This window comes from Rhinolophus ferrumequinum, chromosome 9 (assembly GCF_004115265.2).
Source record: "Rhinolophus ferrumequinum isolate MPI-CBG mRhiFer1 chromosome 9, mRhiFer1_v1.p, whole genome shotgun sequence".
Lineage (NCBI taxonomy): Eukaryota > Metazoa > Chordata > Mammalia > Chiroptera > Rhinolophidae > Rhinolophus > Rhinolophus ferrumequinum.
Window position 1 is genome coordinate 24,677,653 of NC_046292.1, and position 18,558 is coordinate 24,696,210.

Genomic DNA, 18,558 nt, shown 5'->3' on the forward strand with positions numbered 1-18,558 from the left:
ACAGACAAGGAGCTGGGGCCAGCAAAGAGAGGTGCTTTGCTCAAAGGCAAAGAAGCAATAGAGCCCAGACGCAAACCTAGGGCCCCTATGTCCCAGCCTCCAATCCTTTTCCGTTTCACCGCAGCTGGGATTTTTCGAGCCTAGAAGGCGGCTGAGACCTTCAGGGGTTGGATTCCCGCCCCCCACGCCGTCACACGTCCCTACCACCACCACAACCCACCCCAAGGGGTCGCGCCAAAGCCACGCCTTCCCGAGAGCAGTCGCTGGGGAGAAGGGAGAAAGCAGACACTGCGTGTCTCTTTAATGCGCGCCCGCGGAGGCCTGGCGCGCCCCCGCCACTATAACTGGAGTGCATGGAGCAGGCTGCGCTCAGAGGAAGAAGGGCGGGCGCTGGGTACCCGTTGACCGACTTTTCCAAGTGCGATCAGCGCCCATCCAGCCCACGTCCGGCCCCCCATGGACTCTCCCGGGGGCGCCCACAGTTGAGGACCCGACGTCCACTGGGTTCCAGGCTGGGTTGAACCCCGCCGCGGCCAAGTAACGCCCCTGCGGGCTGGGAAGGGTCCCGCAGCGCTGGCCGTCGGGCAAGGGCTCCGCTGCCGCCACGCCTCGCGTCCCACGCTACACGCCCCATGCTGGTGCACACTTACTCCCCCATGGTGAGTAGTCTCGGGTCCGGGGACGCGGGGACATCAGGAAGCCTGAGTGCTGGACCTTTTGAACGTCCTCCTCCAACGAAATCTCGGAGGGAGGGGGCCACAGGGACTCCGCCAGCTTAAAACTGTGTGCGCAGGAGACGGCTGTCCTCAGCCTGAGGCTCACGCGCCCGCGGGTCACTCAGAATTGACCTCGAGTCCCGGGAAGTGGGTAGGATGCCAGCTGAACCCTCGCGAGCTGTCCAAGAGGAATGTCCTTTCGGGCTGGGCTCTTTCAGCTGCCGGTGGGTCGCCTAACGCGTCCCTCTCCTTTCCCAGGAGCGCCCCGACGGGCTGGGCGCAGCGGCTGGCGGGGCCCGCCTGTCGTCTCTGCCCCAGGCGGCCTACGGACCGGCGCCGCCACTCTGCCACACGCCGGCCGCCGCCGCTGCCGCCGACTTCCAGCCGCCCTACTTCCCGCCACCCTACCCGCAGCCGCCACTGCCCTACGGCCAGGCGCCCGACGCCACCGCCGCCTTTCCCCACCTGGCCGGCGACCCTTACGGCGGCCTGGCGCCTCTGGCACAACCGCAGCCTCCACAGGCTGCCTGGGCCGCGCCCCGCGCTGCCGCCCGCACCCACGATGAGCCGCCCGGCCTACTGGCACCGCCCGCCCGCGCTCTGGGCCTAGACCCGCGCCGCGACTACGCCGCCGCTGTGCCCAGGCTCCTGCACAGCCTGGCTGACGGCGCGCACGGCCTAGCCGACGCGCCCCTCGGCCTCCCGGGGCTGGCGGCACCGCACGGCCTGGAGGACTTGCAGGTGAGGCCCGAACGATCCGGGATGGGCCAGACCAGCCACGGTGATTTAGGACTCTGGCTGGAGGCAGAACGACGAATGCGGGAACCTGACTTTTCTCCCAGCCTGTTACTTCTCACTCGTGACCCCGAGGATGTGTCCCACGTCCTAGGTTAGACACTGCCTGGCCGTTAAGGCGGTCTGGCACTGAGTCGGTGCGCGGTGCCTGGATGGCGGCAATCCTCAGTGGAGTAACTGAGCAGGTGCTGGGCCACGTAGGGCATCTATGCCCACTCCCGGTCTGCTGGTGCAGCCTGTGCCTAGAGCGAAGAGAGGCAGAGGAGTTGCTTGTCTAAGGTTCAAAATTCCCTTACGGCATGGTGAGGTACCCAGGGCCCGGATCAGCCGCACAGATGGTGCTGAGCCTCGGTGAATCCTGGTCCCGCCCTCCACCTCAGGCGACAATGGTGCGCGTTGGGCGAGCAGACAGGACAGGGATAGCAGGGACTTGGGAAGCGACAGGAATCTATGTCCACAGGCGCCCTTACCACCACCTCTCCTATTTGCAGGCCATGGATGAGCCAGGAATGAGCCTCCTGGACCAGTCCGTGATCAAGAAAGGTAAGGAACGGCGTGCATTTGCCAGGGCAGAAGCGGGCGAGATGGTGCAGGCCCTGGGCACACAGACCCATTTTCTTCCCCTGGAAGCGTATCTCCTGCGCGTAGCCAGGTTCGGTGACCACTGGGCACTCTCCCAATAGAGGGGCAGTGGAGGCTGGGGGGCCTGGCCTGAGCTTGGGTAGCTGCTCTGGTTGGTGGGAGTTGGCTCCAGAGGCTGCACCCTGGGGTGTGCCTGAGTCCATCAGCGCTCTCTGGGCTGCCCAGGCCAGCCAAGCAACTCAGGGACCTGGCCTCTCCCTGCTAAGGGGAGGGCGCTCTTATGGATCTGGAGTTAATTTGCAGAACTAGTTAAACCACTTCCCTGTTCCTAAGAGGTGGAAATGGGGGTGCTGTTCCCACGGATTTTGTTAAATAGTTTCCACATTACAGAGTCTTACCATTTGCTAGCCTAGCAAACACTTTCTGCCCCTTCCCTCCCAGAAGGGCCTTGGGGGCCTTGTGTTTCCCTGGGGAATTTTCTCTCCAAGTGGGGGCTTCTTACCGCATTTAGGATTAGGGGAGCTGGTGTGTGAATATCGTGTTAGGCTGTGTGCAGGAGTCAAGGCCCACTTGCTCCTGGGTGTCTATGTGAGTTTAGGGTCCTGTGCATGTCTGTATGTTTCTTTCCTAGGTGTCTTTCTGGTATTTCTTGGCGTATGTGTTTCTGTTGCTGTGTGTGTTGCGTTCCTATTATGTCAGAATACATTTCTGTGTGTTTGGGGGGAGGGTCTGTGTGTGTCAGGGACTTTGTTGTGTTCTGGAACTTGTCCTTTGATACTGAGGATCTCTAAGCATGTGAGGGTGGCTCCCTGTGTTTTTGGGGGTGTTTATGTCTCTGCACTAGTAAAAGCCAGGGATTTGAGACCTGCCCTGGAGTGGATTTTCCAGTCTGAGGACCGAGTTCTGGTCGTGCCAGGAAAAGGTGAGAAAGAGACAGAGACTCTGAGGGGTCCAGGCAATGGGCAACCTCCTTAGATTTAGGGCGGGTGCCAGGGAGGAATTCGGATGAGCACACAAGCCTGCGGTGCCTGGAGCAGGCGCTGCTCCTGCGGGATTTGTCTCGAGTTGTTTTTCAATAGTGAATTCAAGCCGGGGCTCTGTTTGTGCTCCCCGTGTTCCCAGGAGAGGTTGTGGTGGGGGTGGGGTGCCGGGGCTGGACTTCCAAGAGCTGGGGCTTCCTTACCAGCTGTTGAACCCTAGCTGGACCGCCGGGAGTGTGTGTGGGGACGGTGAGGGTGCAAGCCTACGGGACTTGGGGGAGGAGGGCTCCAGGTATTAGGGCTGTGTCATCTGAAACTGAGGTGTGGGAGGACTCTGGGAACCCAGTTGCCTGGAGTCCCCGCAGAGGTGTGCGCTCAGGACCCAGCTTTTTGGGGCCTGCGCTGCTTTGGCTTAGTGAACTTTTTTCAACCTGTGGGAAGGAAGAGCTCGGTCTGCAATCAGTTGTCAAGTGCCTGCCGCTGGGCTGGGTCCACCTGGAGATATGATCATGGTCGCGGCCCCCAGTTCCTGTCTGCAGCCCCGATTGGAGAGTCTGGGGGACCTAGGCTCATTAACTCCGTGACTCCTTGCGGCAAGCCAGTCCACTGCATTTTGGAAAGGGGCTTGGGGACCTCTGTCCTGGAAAGTGTAGAAAGATCAGCGGGAGCTCTGAGTACCTTAAACTCCAATCCCCAGCCAGAGCCAGGACAAGAAACTGGCTGCGAGGAGGGCCTGTAATGGCCCCGGAGTTGGTTTCTCTCAAGGGGACATCAGCTTCCATAAATCCCGGGTCCCAGGTGTGCGCTGGAATCTCCAGAGGTCCCAAGAACACAACGAGTGCGGCTGGGACTGCCCAGAGTGCTGCACTCCGGCTCCTGCGGGCATCTGTGGGCAAGGGGGCGGTACGTCGCTAGCACGGGCTCGCGCACCGGCTGGACCACAGTGTTAGCCTGTCGGTGGCCGAGTGCAGCGATGGTGGAGCTCCGGCGACATGAGCTGGGGACTGTGCCCTGGGCACCACACCATGGACGTCAACTAACCACAGCCCGGAGAGCTGTGGAAAGGGTGGGGGGTGAGAACCGGGGGCTCCCTCCGGAAGAAAGCGCCTGGTTCCTGAGCCACGAGCTTGGCCTTCTGCTGGCGCAGCGGACCTTAGGGGAGGAGAGAAGGGTAGTGCCGGTGCTTTCAAACTTTGCAAACACGGAGGCAGAACTGGTTCCCCGAGGTTCCGACGTAGGGGATGTGTAGAAAGCGACCCAGCAGGGCCGCTGTAGCTAAGCAGGTGGAGGAACCCTGCGCGCGGAGGGCGGTTTTCGCTTGGGCTCTCTGCTGTCACTGCGGGACTCCGGCCGCGCCACCAGCCCTTTGAGGGCCGTGGATTAGCTCCCTTCTTCGTCCCCAGGCCCTTCTGACAGCGTCAGGAGCCTCTGTCGAGTCCTGAAGTCCTCTGGCACCGCCGGGGGCTGGAGGGCATCCCACTCCGGCCCGAGTCCTGGAATTATGGAAAGTCATTCTTGGCTATCTGAAGTATCCGATTCCTCCAGCTCCTCCGGGCCCTGGAAGGAGAGGCGGCTGTGTCGCTGGCGGTTGGAGTCCTGAGTGCGAAAGGGAAGCAGCCACAGCCCTACCCCAGAAGCGGCTTTCCCACAGCGGAGTGCCGCCGGGGAAGGGAGACCGGGAGCTCTTGGGGCCCAGACCTTGGTTGTAAAATCTTTTCTACTCCAGGCACTTGTCCTAGAGGGGAGGGGATGTGAAGCACCTACCCCACGGCACTCTTCCAGGTTGGCCGCCCCTTGCAGCCTTATGTGGGTCAGGGGACGGCAGATGGGGCCCATGCCAACCAGAGGGGAAGCGGGGAGCCCTCCATTTTTTGCTCACATTTTTCACCTCCAGTTTTGCGACCTGTCCTAGGTGCATAGAAAGCAGGCGGGACTGGCAGGGGAGACAGACCTGGACAGGAATATTTGCCAGAGGAGAAAGGCAGTGAATGGGTCTGTACATGGCTTTGTGGGAGCTCAGTAGAGGAGCGGTGAGTGCTGAGGTTGGGAAGCCTCCCGGAGGAGAGACATTAGGAAGCAACTCCATAGGTGCTCAAGGGGTGTTTGCTGAATGAATGATTGATGGTTTTTGAAGTCTGAGTGCATTGGGAGAGGGGGTGTAAAAAGGGCCCAGCTGCTTTCACCTTACTGGGTGCAGTATGTACAAATGCCTTCACCTGTGGAAAAGACCAACCGGTTAAAAATTTCCCTGGGTTTCAGGTTAAATAATCATATCTGGAAGGAAATGGTTTGGGGATGAGAACTGAGGTATTCCTCTTCTCTGAGGAGAGTAGGTTGCCTAGTTGGGAGTAGGAAGTCCCTCTCTGCTGGGCTCTGTTGTCCAATCTCAGGGCTTCACCAGCGCAGTGGCTGATGTAAATCGTCAGCTTCTCTGCTCTCTTTGTTGCCGGGGAGAAAAAAGGTAGATGGGGAAGGTCTGGGTTTCCAAGTGAATCTCCAAGCCAGGCCAGGCCTAGGGTGAGGTACTCACCTCTGAGGCAAGATTTAGATAAATAATATATCTTAATGTGATATTTTAAAATGAAAAATAATGCAAAAAAATCCATGATAAACAAAATATCAAAAATGTACATATAGACAGAATCTGGCCCTGCACCTCCACAACCCTGCCTCACTTGCCTCCCAGGCAGGTCACTGTTTGCCCCAGAAGGAGACTGAAAGTGCCCATGCAGATAAGAGTTTGGAGGGTACCTGAGGGCAGTGGAGAACAGGGGAGTAAAGGGTAGGAGTTATATGTAAAAGAAACCTGCTGGTAATTGGTGAGAAGGAAAGGTAACCAGCAGGGCCCACTGGAGGAGGTGAGGATACTCAAGTGGGCTGGGAGAAGGGTCCCTACCCCTCAGGTCTGCCTTCCTCCTGCTGCCCCCCCACCCCCACCACTTTGGACCCGTGGTACTCTAAGTGTGGCCTAAGGAACCCCGTGCATCAGAAGCCGTTGGGGGTACTTGTTGAAAACTGCAGATTTCCCAGGTATCACCCCACACCTACTGAATGAGAATCCCTGGAACGCCCTGGAACTTGCATTTTTTACCAGATTTATTGAAGTAACATTTACCTAAAATCCACCCATTGTAAGACTATAATTTGATTTTTGGTAAATTTATAGTTAATCATAGCCACAATGAATTTTAAGACATTTCCATCACCCCCCCAAACTTCTTCATTCCCATTTGTAGTTAATCCCCATTCCCACCCCAAACCTTGGGCAACCACTGATTTGCTTTCTGTCTATAAATTTGCATGTTTTGGATATGTTATATCAATGGAATATATAAATATGTAGGATTTTGTATCTAGCTTTTTTTACGTAGCATGTTTTGAGGTTCCTCCGTGTTGTAGCATGTATCAGTAGTTTGTTTTTCTTATTCTGAGTAGTACTCCATTGTATGGATGTAACACATTTTGTTTCTTCATTCATCAGTTGATGGACACTTGGGTTGTTTCCACTTTTGGGCTAAGTAATGCTGCTATGATCATTCACATTTACATGTCTTTGTGTAGACACATGTTTTCATTGCTCTTAGGTAAATTCCTAGGAGTTTCATTTTTTAAGAAAATGCCGAGCTCTTTTCTAAAGTGCCTGTTGTACTTTACATCCCCACTGGCAATGTGTTGAGGGTTCCAGTTTCTCCACATCCTCACTTATACTTGATATTGGCTATCATTTTTGTTACAGCCATCCTAGCCGTATCTCCGTAAAGTTTTAATTTGCATTTCCCTAATGATGTTGAGCACTTTATCATATGCTTATTAGCCGTTCATATGTCATTTCTAGTGAAATGTCTATTCACATATTTTGACCATTTTCTTCTTTTTTTTTTAATTTATTGGGGTGACAATTGTTAGTGAAATTACATAGATTTCAGGTGTACAATTCTGTATTACATCATCTATAAATCCCATTGTGTGTTCACCACCCAGAGTCAGTTCTCCTTCCATCACCATATATTTGATCCCCCTTACCCTCATCTCCCACCCCCCAACCCCCTTACCCTCTGGTAACCACTAAACTATTGTCTGTGTCTATGAGTTTTTGTTTCTCATTTGTTTGTCTTGTTCTCTTGTTGTTTTTGGTTTATATACCACATATCAGTGAAATCATATGGTTCTCTGCATTTTCTGTCTGACTTATTTCGCTTAGCATCATACTCTCAAGATCCATCCATGTTGTCACAAATGTTCCTACATCATCTTTTCTTACCGCCGAATAGTATCCCATTATGTATATACACCACAATTTCATCCATTCACCTATTGAAGGACATTTTGGTTGTTTCTATGTCTCGGCCACTGTAAACAAAGCTGCAATGAACCTTGGAGCACACGTGTCTTTATGTATAAATGTTTTCAGATTTTTTGGGTAGATACCCAGGAGAGGGATTGCTGGGTCATATGGTAATTCTATTCGTAATTTTTTGAGGAACCTCCACACTGCCTTCCATAATGGCTGCACCAGTCTGCATTCCCACCAACAGTGTATGAGGGTTCCTTTTTCTCCACAGCCTCTCCAACACTTGTTACTATTTGTCTTGTTGATGATAGCCCTTCTGACTGGGGTGAGGTGATATCTCATTGTGGTTTTTATTTGCATTTCTCTGATGATTAGTGATGTTGAGCATTTTTTCATATGTCCATTTGCCATTTGTATGATTTTGACCATTTTCTAATTGGTTTACCTTATTATTGAGTTATGTGTTCTTTATATAGTCTGCATACACATCCTTGATCACATATGATTTGCCAATATTTTCTTCAATTTGTAGTTTGTCTTTTTATTTTCTTATAGTATCTTTTGAAGTGCAAAAGTTTTTAATTTTGATGCAGTTCAATGTATCTTTATTTTCTTTTATGGATCATACTTTTGGTGTTGTATGTAGGAACTCTTTGCTCAAGCCAAGGTCACAGAGATTTTCCTCCCATGTTTTCTTCTAGAAGGAATTGCAATTTCACCAGCTTTCTGGGAGAGTCTGTTACATACTCCCCAGATTCAGCAGTCAGACCATATATCTATCACCTGCTAATAGAGTATGTACACGTGTATAAGAATCTTGCCTGTCAGGTTGAATAACTAGAAGCTTTTGTGTCTGTAGGAGTATGTAGTATATGATGTCTGACAATTAAGTTCGCGAAGTTGTTGCAACAGTGTTGCTAATCTTTTTCTCTATCAGAGGGATTGATTATTCATTATGAATTTGTATTTGTATCAACTGGACAGTTAACCAAGTTTACTATTTGGAAGAAGTGCTGAAAAGGTTGCATGAAAAAGTTAAACCTGAGCTTTTTGCCAACAATTCATGGCTCTTGCATCATAACAATGCATTAGCTCACATGGCACTGTCTGTGAGGGAGTTTTTAGCCAGTAAACAAATAACTGTATTGGAACATCCTCCCTACTCACCTGATCTGGCCCCCAATGACTTCTTTCTTTACCCGAAGATAAAGGAAATATTGAAAGGAAGACATTTTGATGACATTCAGGACATGAAGGGTAATACGATGACAACTCTGATGGCCATTCCAGAAAAAGAGTTCCAAAATTGCTTTGAAGGGTGGACTCAGCGCTGGGGTCGGTGCATAGCTTCCCAAGGGGAGTACTTCGAAGGTGACTGTAGTGATATTCAGCACTTTTTCTAGGATAAGTTCACGAATTTAATTGTCCTACGTCGCATGTGAATGATTTCTTCCTGTGTGACCAGGGGGACACCAGGAGTAGACCACTTCAGCTTCAGGAGTCACCGTGGTGGGGGAGACAAATACTAGTGTTCCTGATTTGCAATCTAAGCTAGGTTAATTCCCACTTCCATGACTGTCCCTTCCCCAGGCTACCTGCTTCCCTCACCTTAGGTTCCATCCCTGTTGCCAGTTTTGTTGTTGTTGTTGTTTTGGGAGGGAAGAGGCTCTAAGGAAAAGGGGAAGGACATGTGGGGGAAGCAGCAAAGTCTCTCATTCATATACACAAGCACATGTCCACCTGTCACGCACCTACACTCAGCTGCACCTATGTTTGCATAAATCTGGGATCCACTATGCTTAAATATACCTACAGGAGCAAAAGCACTCGCAGGTAGCCATATGCATGCTGTCACATTCCTGCAACACTCAGAGCGGGGCAGAGACTATGTCTGTGTGTATAGCTGGGGCTCCGTGTTTGTTGAGTAAGTGGGCACATACACAATCTCCCCTTCATTGTTCTATCTATGACAGGGCATACAATTTTTGTGTGTAGGCATTTTTGTGACACACATATGCTCACCTTGTCCCTGTCTGCACACATACAAATAGCCTCACGCAGACTTGGTCTCTCTTCCCTCTCACAGGGGCTGGCTTCAGGGGACCCCAGGTTTTAAGAGAAGTTGGATGGAAGAGGCTGCTGGAGGAGAGAAGAAATTTCTGTTCCTCTGATCACTCCTCTGGCTAGGGATCATGGGAGGGAGGACAGTCTTTTTATTTTTAATTTATCAATTTGTTGTTTTATTTTTTTTAAGTCAAGCTTGAGATATAATTTACATACAGTACAGATCACTCTTTTTAGATGTGCATTAGACAACTGCAAGCATATAGAGTCATAACCATTAACACAATTAAGATGTAGAATAGCTCCATCACCCTAGAAAGTCCCCTCAAGGCAGAGGGACACAGGTGAAGAGGGAACCCATGTACAGGCCTGGGCGACACTGGGGTGGGAGGAGGGGTGGTTCCTATTGCTTGTCCAGTGTCAGTGTGTCTGTCAAGTCAGGACATCCTTGCTCATGACTGGAAGAGGGCTGGGGGTAGGGTCAGGTGAGTGAGACAGAGTCATGCAAGAGCAAGATCAGAGCCTGTGTCTAATTAAAATTTTGATATTTTGTCATCATGACTTTTTCACTTTATTTTTTAAAATATTGTATTTAAATACTATTTATCTTGATGACTGAGTTTTTTGGTGCCTCCTTAAATTTGGCACCCAAGGTGATTGATTGCCTCACTTGCCTCACCCTAATTATGATCCCGTTCTGGGGACAGGGAACCGGCCTAGGGTAGGGTGTGTGTGCTGATTGTTCTCTCTACATCCCCCACCTCACCACTTCTCTTATTCACCCTCATCCATGACTTTTTGTCTCCTCCCTGGTGCCTGAATGGGGACCCAGGGAGGAAGGGCAGTTTTACTATTAGGTGCTAACAAAGGAATGAGGCTCCCCTAGTGTGGCTACCCCCACCCCCAAATCTGGATTGTGGGCCATCAGTCTTCCTACTTCAGGTTTTTTGTGGTTTTGTTTTTTTTTTTAAGGAAGGCACAGCTCGGAGTGGCCCAGGTGGGGATCGAACCAGCTACCTTATTGTTAAGAGCACTGCTCTCTAACCGAGCTAACGGCCCACCCCCTAGATCAGGTTTTGAGGGCCCTTGTTTCATTCATTTATTCCACATTCACTGACACCCACTTGTGCCAAGACTCCGCCCTCTAGGTCCTCCTAGGTGGTAAGGAAGATGGAGGTGGAAACAGATATGAAGTTTCAGTATGAAAGGACAGCAAGGGAGGGTGAGAGAGAACTGGGGTGGAACGCCCAGGAAGTTTTGCACTGGGCATGGTGCTTGAACTGAGGCTTAGGAAGGAGGGGCCCCTGCTCAGTAAAATGAAGAAGGTGCCTGAGACAGTGAATAGTACTGTGGAACTTACAGAGCTTACACCTTGGTGGTCCCACATCCCAGGTGGCACTTTACACATGTTCCATTTCGCCTGCACTGGGTTTTTAAATGTTTGAATCAGTTGTCAATGTTTAAAAATGCAGAGATTTCACACAGAAATCCAGAACCCTGGTCTCACGAGAAAACAAACCAACAAACTAGGATTTCTGGCAATGTTGGTGTGTCCTGCATGGTAACACTCAGCGAGTAGCGTCTTTACACAGGGTAGCACTAGTGTCCGCTCTCCCACGTCTTCTTATGTTGCCTGTGTGCTCTCCCCTCTTTGAAGTCTAGAGCTGTGCTGTCCACTGTGGGAGCCACTAGTACACTTGGAATGTGGCTAGTCTGAATGAAGATGGGCTATAAATGTAAAATACGCAATGAATTTTGAAGACTGAGTACAAGAAAAGAATGTAAAATAGCTCATTAGTAATTTTTAAAGTGTTGATTATGTTTCAGTGATATTTTTTATAATTGGGATAAATAAAATATATTAAAGTTGACCTTACATGTTTCTTTTTACTTTTTTTACATGGAACAATGAGAAAATGGAAATGTACATATGTGGCTCACAGTATATTTCTATTGGTCAGTGTGGATCAAGGAGCTAAAGGATGAATGGGGAACCAGACAAGAGGCATAGGCACAGCCAGACCACAAAGGAGGTGAAGAAGGGCATAGTGATGGCTAAGAATGTGAACTTTGGAGTCTGTGGTCACACTTCAAGACCCTTTTCTGCTCCTTACTGCTGTGTCATCTTAACCTCTTTGAACTTTCAGTTTCTTCATTTAAAATGGGGATGGAGAATAGCACCCACTCCACAGAGCTGTTCATGTAAAGCACCTAGTATAGAGTCGGCGTTCCCTGAAGGATAGGTGATATTGCCCAGCGAGGGAGCTGGAATGTGGTTCTCAGGGCACTGACCAGGCACTGACTGGGTTTAGGCTGGGGAGTGATGCATATTTCAGAAAGCTCCCTCTGGAGCAGGGCAGGGAGACCAGAGCAGGGGCTATGCCTAAATTCAGGCAGGAGGTGAGTGAGCATCTGTGTGTACGCAAGTGGAGAAATGGCCACATCCAGGGCACGTGAAGAGATGAAAGCCGTGGGACATGGTGATGGATGGGATGTGGTGGGAGAGGGCGGTGTGGAGGTTTCTGGCTGGGTGACTGGGTGGAGGGTGGGAATGCACATCCAGAGGGAAAAGCTGGAGGGCTCTGCTGGGCCAGGGAGCTGGTCAGCCTTGTTTACCTCTGCATTCCCGAGGCCTAGCACAGCTCCTGGCACACAGGCACTCAGCAAATATTTGCCAAATGGCTGGAGGGCTAAAAGTGCTGCCTTTGAGACCACAGTCCAGGGCTTGAGACTAGTTCTAAATGTATCAGCTGTATGTCAGGCACACTACTTCACCTCTCTGGGCTTCAGCTTCCTCATCTGTAAGATGGGAATGATAAACGAAGCCCCGTCGTGGGTTGTCCTGAGGATTTAGTGAGGTTGTCTGTGTAAGCACATAGCATAGTGAGTGCCCAGTAGCTGTTGGGCTCAGACTACCCACTTAATCCACTCCCAACCCCTCAACACATATACAAGGCCTGGCTTCTCTACCACTTCCTTGAAAGAAGAGAAGCCCTGGAGAAATGCGTCCCTCAATTATTCTCCCTTCCCCCTGAAGCTAAGCAGGAGGATGGAGGTTAGACTGCAGGAAGAACTTTTTTTAGAGCCAAGAGTATCCAAATTGGTTTTAGAAAATCAACTTCTCAGATTCCCTTCCATGCCCTTCAAAGATATTAGTAGATAATTAGAGATCATTTGGGGGAGGGGCTATCGGGTATGCCTCCTTATTCCTGGTCTCCTTGAGCATCCCAGTGACTTGGGAGGAAGAGGACAGGCTGGAGGCTCAATGGGGTCATAACCTCCCTATCCCCAAGATGTGGGACCCCAAAGCCCCCAGGTCCCTTGCTGATCTGGGGGTGGGGAAAACGTGGGGATCACAAGTGGGCAGAGGGGAGTTGGGGAGTCCTTGTGATTGTGCAGATCTGGCTAAGCCCTGCTACCGGGACCGGGAACCCTGTCTCCAGCTCAGACGCCATTTCCTCATTTCTAACTCCCTCTCTGATTACACACGCCTACACTCCAAGACTGCTGAAGCAGTTTGAGTTTTAACAGGGAACCAGCCTGGCTCAGTGAAGGGAACATGGGTTCAAGAGCCAGACAGCTCTGGGTTCAATTTCTACCCTGGTAGCTGAGTGAACTTGGGTGAGTCCTGTTAACCTCCGTGTGCCTCTGTTTCTTTCTTTGTAAAGCAGGGCTAGCAGAACCTCCCTGTGAAAGGTGCTGGGACATTTAGATACAGCTGTGTGTGTGCACAGCATGTAGCAGGGCGCCCAGCACACAGCTGGTGCTTCATCAACACGCTCACTCCACAGCTGGCTAGTATCTTGTGGTCCCTGGCTCAGTGCTGTCTCTCTCTCTCCCTCGTCTTGCTTCTGCTCCACAGTCCCCATCCCCTCCAAAGCCAGCAGCCTCTCAGCCCTCTCCCTGGCCAAAGACAGCCTGGTTGGCGGCATCACGAACCCCAGTGAGGTCTTCTGCTCCGTGCCAGGCCGGCTCTCTCTGCTCAGCTCAACGTCCAAGTACAAGGTGACAGTGGGGGAGGTCCAGCGGCGCCTGTCACCTCCCGAGTGCCTCAACGCCTCACTTCTGGGTGGTGTCCTTCGCAGGTAGGGAGAAGGCCAGCCCACAACGCCCTGCACAGTGCCGGGGCTAAACCCGTGGTCATTTCAGACCTTCTCAGGGGATCAGAGAGGGGCCAGCCTCACCCCAGGTGATAGGACCATCCACGCCTCAATTTCCCTGGGGGATTGTGCTGCTCTGGGGCAGGCCCAGGTCCCCAGCAGCAGCCATGGGTCTGCAGGCTTGGGGGTGGGGGTGAAGGAAGAAGCCTGAGCACAAAGAAGGGTTGGAAGACTCACCCACATTGGCAGGATGGACAAGGCTGGGTCTGGGGAAGAGAGGGTGCCATCTTCATCTTCTCCCCCAGGACCCTGTGGAGCATAGGCCTCTCTGGTGTGTCTGTTTGGGGTCCATGGTTATCTTCACAGTTGTGTATTTGTCTCTCTTTGTGCATGTCTGTGTGCCTGGGGAGGGTATTTGTGCTTCAGGGCTATGAGTTTTGATGTGTCTGAGGTGGTGTGTGCATGTGAGTGCATGCATGCATGCATGTTTGTGTGTGTGTAGTGTAGGAGACGGCCAGGAGGACGTTTCCATGAGTGAGTTTCCTGTGTTACTTTTGGTGGGGTGTGTTGGCTAGAGTGTATCCTGCTCTGTGTACATGTGATTGCATGTACATATGGAGCTAAACATGTATGTTGACATGTCAGTACCTGCGTGAGGGCTGCATTTGTGCAGGGGTGGAGGGTATATCTCCTTATTCTTGGCCTCTTTGAGCGCCCCAGAGGGGCTTGCGTGAATCTGTAAGTGTCTATACACATGTCCCTGGGATCCTGACTTGATGTGAACATTTGTCTCTGTGTCCCTACGTGTCCGTGAGTGTCTGAGTCTGCTTGTCTGGGCATATGTCTGTCTCTGTTGGGGTGTGTTTGGCCCTCAGTGTGTGTTCGTGTGTCTATGTGTACCTGTGCCTCCTGTGTGTGTTTGCCTGTCCCAGTGTATCTCTGTATAAAGGTCTACGTGTCCCTTGGTAACAGCGTATGGCCCAGCTGGTGTGCTAAGGTGGGCAGATGGAGCCAAGATGCAGCCTATCCTGCCCCATCCTGGACTGTCCCTGCTCTTGAGAGGATCAGGGAGAAACGAGGGGCCCCTGGAGCTGGATGCTAGGCCCCCTGCCCCATCTTGGCTACAAAGCCAATAAAATTAGGAAGAGGTTGGGACCAGGCTGAAAGAGACCCCAGGGTCCCCAGGGCCAGACCCAAGCCTCAGCAGGGGTTGGCAGAGGCAGCCAGGCCACTTCAGCCTGCACGCTTCTCGCTCGTCTTCATAGTGTGTCTGCCTCTCTGTGCATGTGAAGGGCCAAATCCAAGAATGGAGGCCGGTGCCTGCGGGAACGGCTGGAGAAGATTGGGCTCAACCTTCCAGCTGGCCGTCGCAAGGCTGCCAACGTGACGCTGCTGACTTCACTAGTGGAGGGTGAGTGAGGCCTGGGGGTGGGCATTAGCCTGAGCCTGGGGGGACCTGTGTCATCCAGTATGACTGTGCGTGACTGTCTCTGAGGCCGGAGGGTGGGGTTAGTCACGTGTGTGTTCTCTGTGCATCATACGTAAGTATGCAGTGTGTGCGGTATGTGTGTATCATTTTATGTGCATACACCTGTGTGCACATGCCCATGCAGTAGAGAGGTGTGTGTGTGTGGCGGGGGGAGTGGCCAGTGTTTGGATGTGGTAAAGGGATGAGGGAGTGAGAGTCCCTTCCCTGGAGGTTGGTGACTCTGGGCTTGCTCATCTCAGGTCAGGCTCTGGGATACATGCGGGGGTTCAGCTCCCACCTCTGAACTCAGAGCCCATCCCTGGTGGGCAATGGGACTGGGGCTGGCGTGAGGCTGTGGAGGGAAAGCAGAAGAAGGTATCTATGGGGGAGGACGGCCGCTGGCCTGGGGTCAGAAGTTCAAGGTGGGGCTCCAGGCTCAAAGGTACACCGAACCATAGCGACAGTTCATCTGGCTGCCTCTCCCCATGCCAGGGGAGGCCGTGCATCTGGCCCGAGACTTCGGCTATGTCTGTGAGACCGAGTTCCCAGCCAAGGCAGCTGCCGAGTACCTGTGCCGACAGCACGCTGACCCTGGGGAATTGCACAGCCGAAAGAACATGCTGCTGGCCGCCAAGTGAGTGAGGATGCACGTGTGGGTGCTTTTGGACACCATGCTCAGGCTGTCATGGGTGCAATGCACTGACAGACAACAAACATGGGCACAAGTGGCACCACACAGGGCATACCTAGGCTCCATGCAGTGCATGCCACAGGGCACACATGGACATGTATGAACATATCTGGATTCTATGCATCAACAAAAACAGTGTCACAGACGGCTTTACATAGTCTGTGCCAGACCCCCATACACTGTCCCGTGGCAGCATCAGCCCTAGTCCCACCATGGGCCTGAGGTTCTATGGTCTTACTCCCCCTGAGCCTCGCCCACCAGCCCTTCTGCTCTAGTGACTTCCATCAGGGCACCAACACCCACCCGGACCCCAGGTTGACCCTCTCTTGTCACTTCACACTTAACCCCTCTGCCAAGTCCCATTGGTGCCTCCCTTCACTACCATTCACATGCTGCCACCTCAACTCTGGTCTCCTACTAATCGCACTCCTGGACCTTTACCCTAGTGCCGCACTGTTTCTCAGACTCCCTGCACATGCGCTGCTCCCCTGCTCAAGAACCATCCATGGCTCCCACTGCTACTGCATTGATTTTCAAACTGGGTTCTGTGGGGAGGCCTTGAGGTCTGTCTAATGAACTGGTATTTTATTAAAATTTCATTTTCAGAAAGGATCCCATTGCAAGAAGAGACAGAAAGGGACAGAGAAAGGGGAGAAGTTTGAAAACATTGAAAACCAGTACATTTTAGCAATAGGGTAAAGTCCAGACTCCTTTGAGGTCTCCACAATCTGGCCCGTACAAACCCCACCCACTCCAGGTGACCTACTCTCTGTCCCCTGCCCTCGCATCCTCAGGCTCACTCTTCTACTTACAATACTATCCAGTCCCCCATCTAATGCAAATCACAATTCCACCTTCCCTCCTTCGAGGCTTCCTCAAGTCCGGTAGGCAGAAGTGGCAGCACAGGCTCAAGGCACTTCAGGGGACCTTTGAGGCTGCTCAGATTGTAAGTGGAGAAACCTAGCTAGGGCACGGCTCATCTCAATCAGCTAACGCATCCAGTACTTCCTGGGTCCCAATCACGTCAAAGATGCTGACTGGGTTCCATGGTGGGACAAAGGTAAGACATGAGGGATTCTCCTGCTTGAGCACACACAGGATGCACAAAGAAATGAAGGGCCGCAAACTGGAGCTGAATTCAAATCCCAGCTGAGCCGCTTGGGCAGGTCATCTAACCTATCTGAAACCAGTTTCCTCCTCATATGATGGGGATGATGACAGTATAGACTGGTTGTGAGGATTAAGTGAGACGATGCATGCAGTGTGCTTGGCACAGCATCTAGGCCTCAATTCATGGTCACTACTAGTTATTATTTCAATTATTCAAGGCAGATGCTGGATTGTTCCCTAATAATTTTAAAGACAAAGCTCTGCGAGGCACTGGGTGCTTGGGGTGGGAGTAGGAGTGGGAGAGGGGATTAAAGAAAGTTTCCTGGATAATGTAGTAGAGCTGGTCTTTGAACGTAGGCAGGAAGGGAAATCACAGGGTATTGGCCTGTGCTGTTTACTAGCTGTGCAATATGGGGCACATCAGTTAATGTCTCTGAACCTTCTTTTCCTTTTCTGTAAAATGGGTGTGATCATCATTTGCAGACCATTGGGCGGAGTCAGCAATTTTAAATATAATATATACAAAGGGCCCAGCACAGGGTGGGTCCTCCTCTGAGCTCATGCCTTGGTCCCCTAACCTCTGACCCTCCTTCCCCCATCAGGCAGATCTGCAAGGAGTTTGCTGACTTGATGGCTCAGGACCGCTCGCCCCTGGGCAACAGCTGCCCAGCCCTCATCCTGGAGCCGGGTGTACAGAGCTGCCTGACACACTTTAGCCTCATCACCCACGGCTTCGGTGGGCCAGCCATCTGTGCTGCCCTCACTGCCTTCCAGAACTACTTGCTGGAGTCACTCAAGGGGCTGGACAAGCTGTTCCTAAACAGTGGGGGCAGTGGGCATGGTGATACCAAGGCTTCGGAGAAGGACGCCAAGCATCGGAAATAAGCACTTCCCCGACCCCATCCCTGACAGGCGCCCAAGGCCTGAATTGCAGTCTTAGCTCCTGGGGTGGCCACGCCTGAGAGGATTAAAAGGTGGGGTTGGAGTCAGGCCAGAAAGAGAATATTCATCCAGAAACCCCGCAGTTAGGGGTCTGGGTGGGAAAAGGAGGGGTGGCCTCTCTGTGTGGTTTGTTGATAAGGGCCCAGTCGTCTGCCTCACATGTGCAATTTTCTGACCCTGGATTGCTAAGAAGTGCTCGACAGGAAACTGGCATGGAAGAGCCTAGTTCTTGGGGCTGCGCCCTGCCCACGAAGGTGCCTAGGCAGTGGTGGGTGCCCTAGCATCCAAGGCCTTTCTGTTTTCCCTGATGGCAGGAGGGAAACTGTTAACAAACAGGTTCTACTGCGAAGTTGGCACCCTTCATCCCAGAATTTCCTACCCCCAGAAAAAGGGTGTAGGTAGGAAACCAGAGTGGGCTCTTTGGGCCCCTCCCACTCTTGGAAAGACATGGGCAGGAGGGGCCCTCAAGGAACAAAGAAGACAAAGCACAAATTGCAGAACTTGAATCCAGGCTGCACTTCACAGTCCTGTTACTGTCTGTCCTATTTATTTATGTGTTGTAATTAAATTTGAAAGTTTAAAAATGTCCAGTGCAACTTATTTATCCCAACGAGTGTTGGACTCTTATTTCACTGTTTTCTGCTCATGCACCAAGGTATCTAGCTGGACCAGGATGGAGAGGGTGTTTTTGCTCACAAAGGGCTGTGGGGAAGGGCGGGGGAGGCTGGGAGGGAAGAAAAATGTCAGGGACCCTGAAGTTGTGGCTGGGATTTTGTGTGTGCTGTTTCTCTGGACCCTGCAGTTGATGTACCTCCCCAA

The 18,558-nt window shown here is 51.9% G+C and overlaps 1 protein-coding gene across 1 annotated transcript; it reads left to right on the forward strand.

The window, feature by feature from the left end:
- Window positions 1–341: 341 nt before the first annotated feature.
- Window positions 342–18,323, forward strand: TFAP2E (transcription factor AP-2 epsilon). The gene is made up of 7 exons (XM_033113224.1): window positions 342–659; window positions 975–1,457; window positions 2,003–2,054; window positions 13,291–13,513; window positions 14,821–14,939; window positions 15,489–15,630; window positions 17,400–18,323. The coding sequence occupies exons 1-7, from the start codon at window positions 633–635 to the stop codon at window positions 17,680–17,682; spliced, it is 1,329 nt and encodes a 442-aa protein (XP_032969115.1). The 5' UTR covers window positions 342–632; the 3' UTR covers window positions 17,683–18,323.
- The last annotated feature ends 235 nt before the right edge of the window (window positions 18,324–18,558 follow it).

Bases quoted from the DNA above. Each gene is read 5' to 3' on its own strand.
- TFAP2E (XM_033113224.1), top strand. From the start codon at position 633: ATGCTGGTGCACACTTACTCCCCCATG. The intron at 660-974 runs GTGAGTAGTCTC...CTCCTTTCCCAG, and splicing joins TGCACACTTACTCCCCCATG to GAGCGCCCCGACGGGCTGGG. The intron at 2,055-13,290 runs GTAAGGAACGGC...TCTGCTCCACAG, and splicing joins CCAGTCCGTGATCAAGAAAG to TCCCCATCCCCTCCAAAGCC.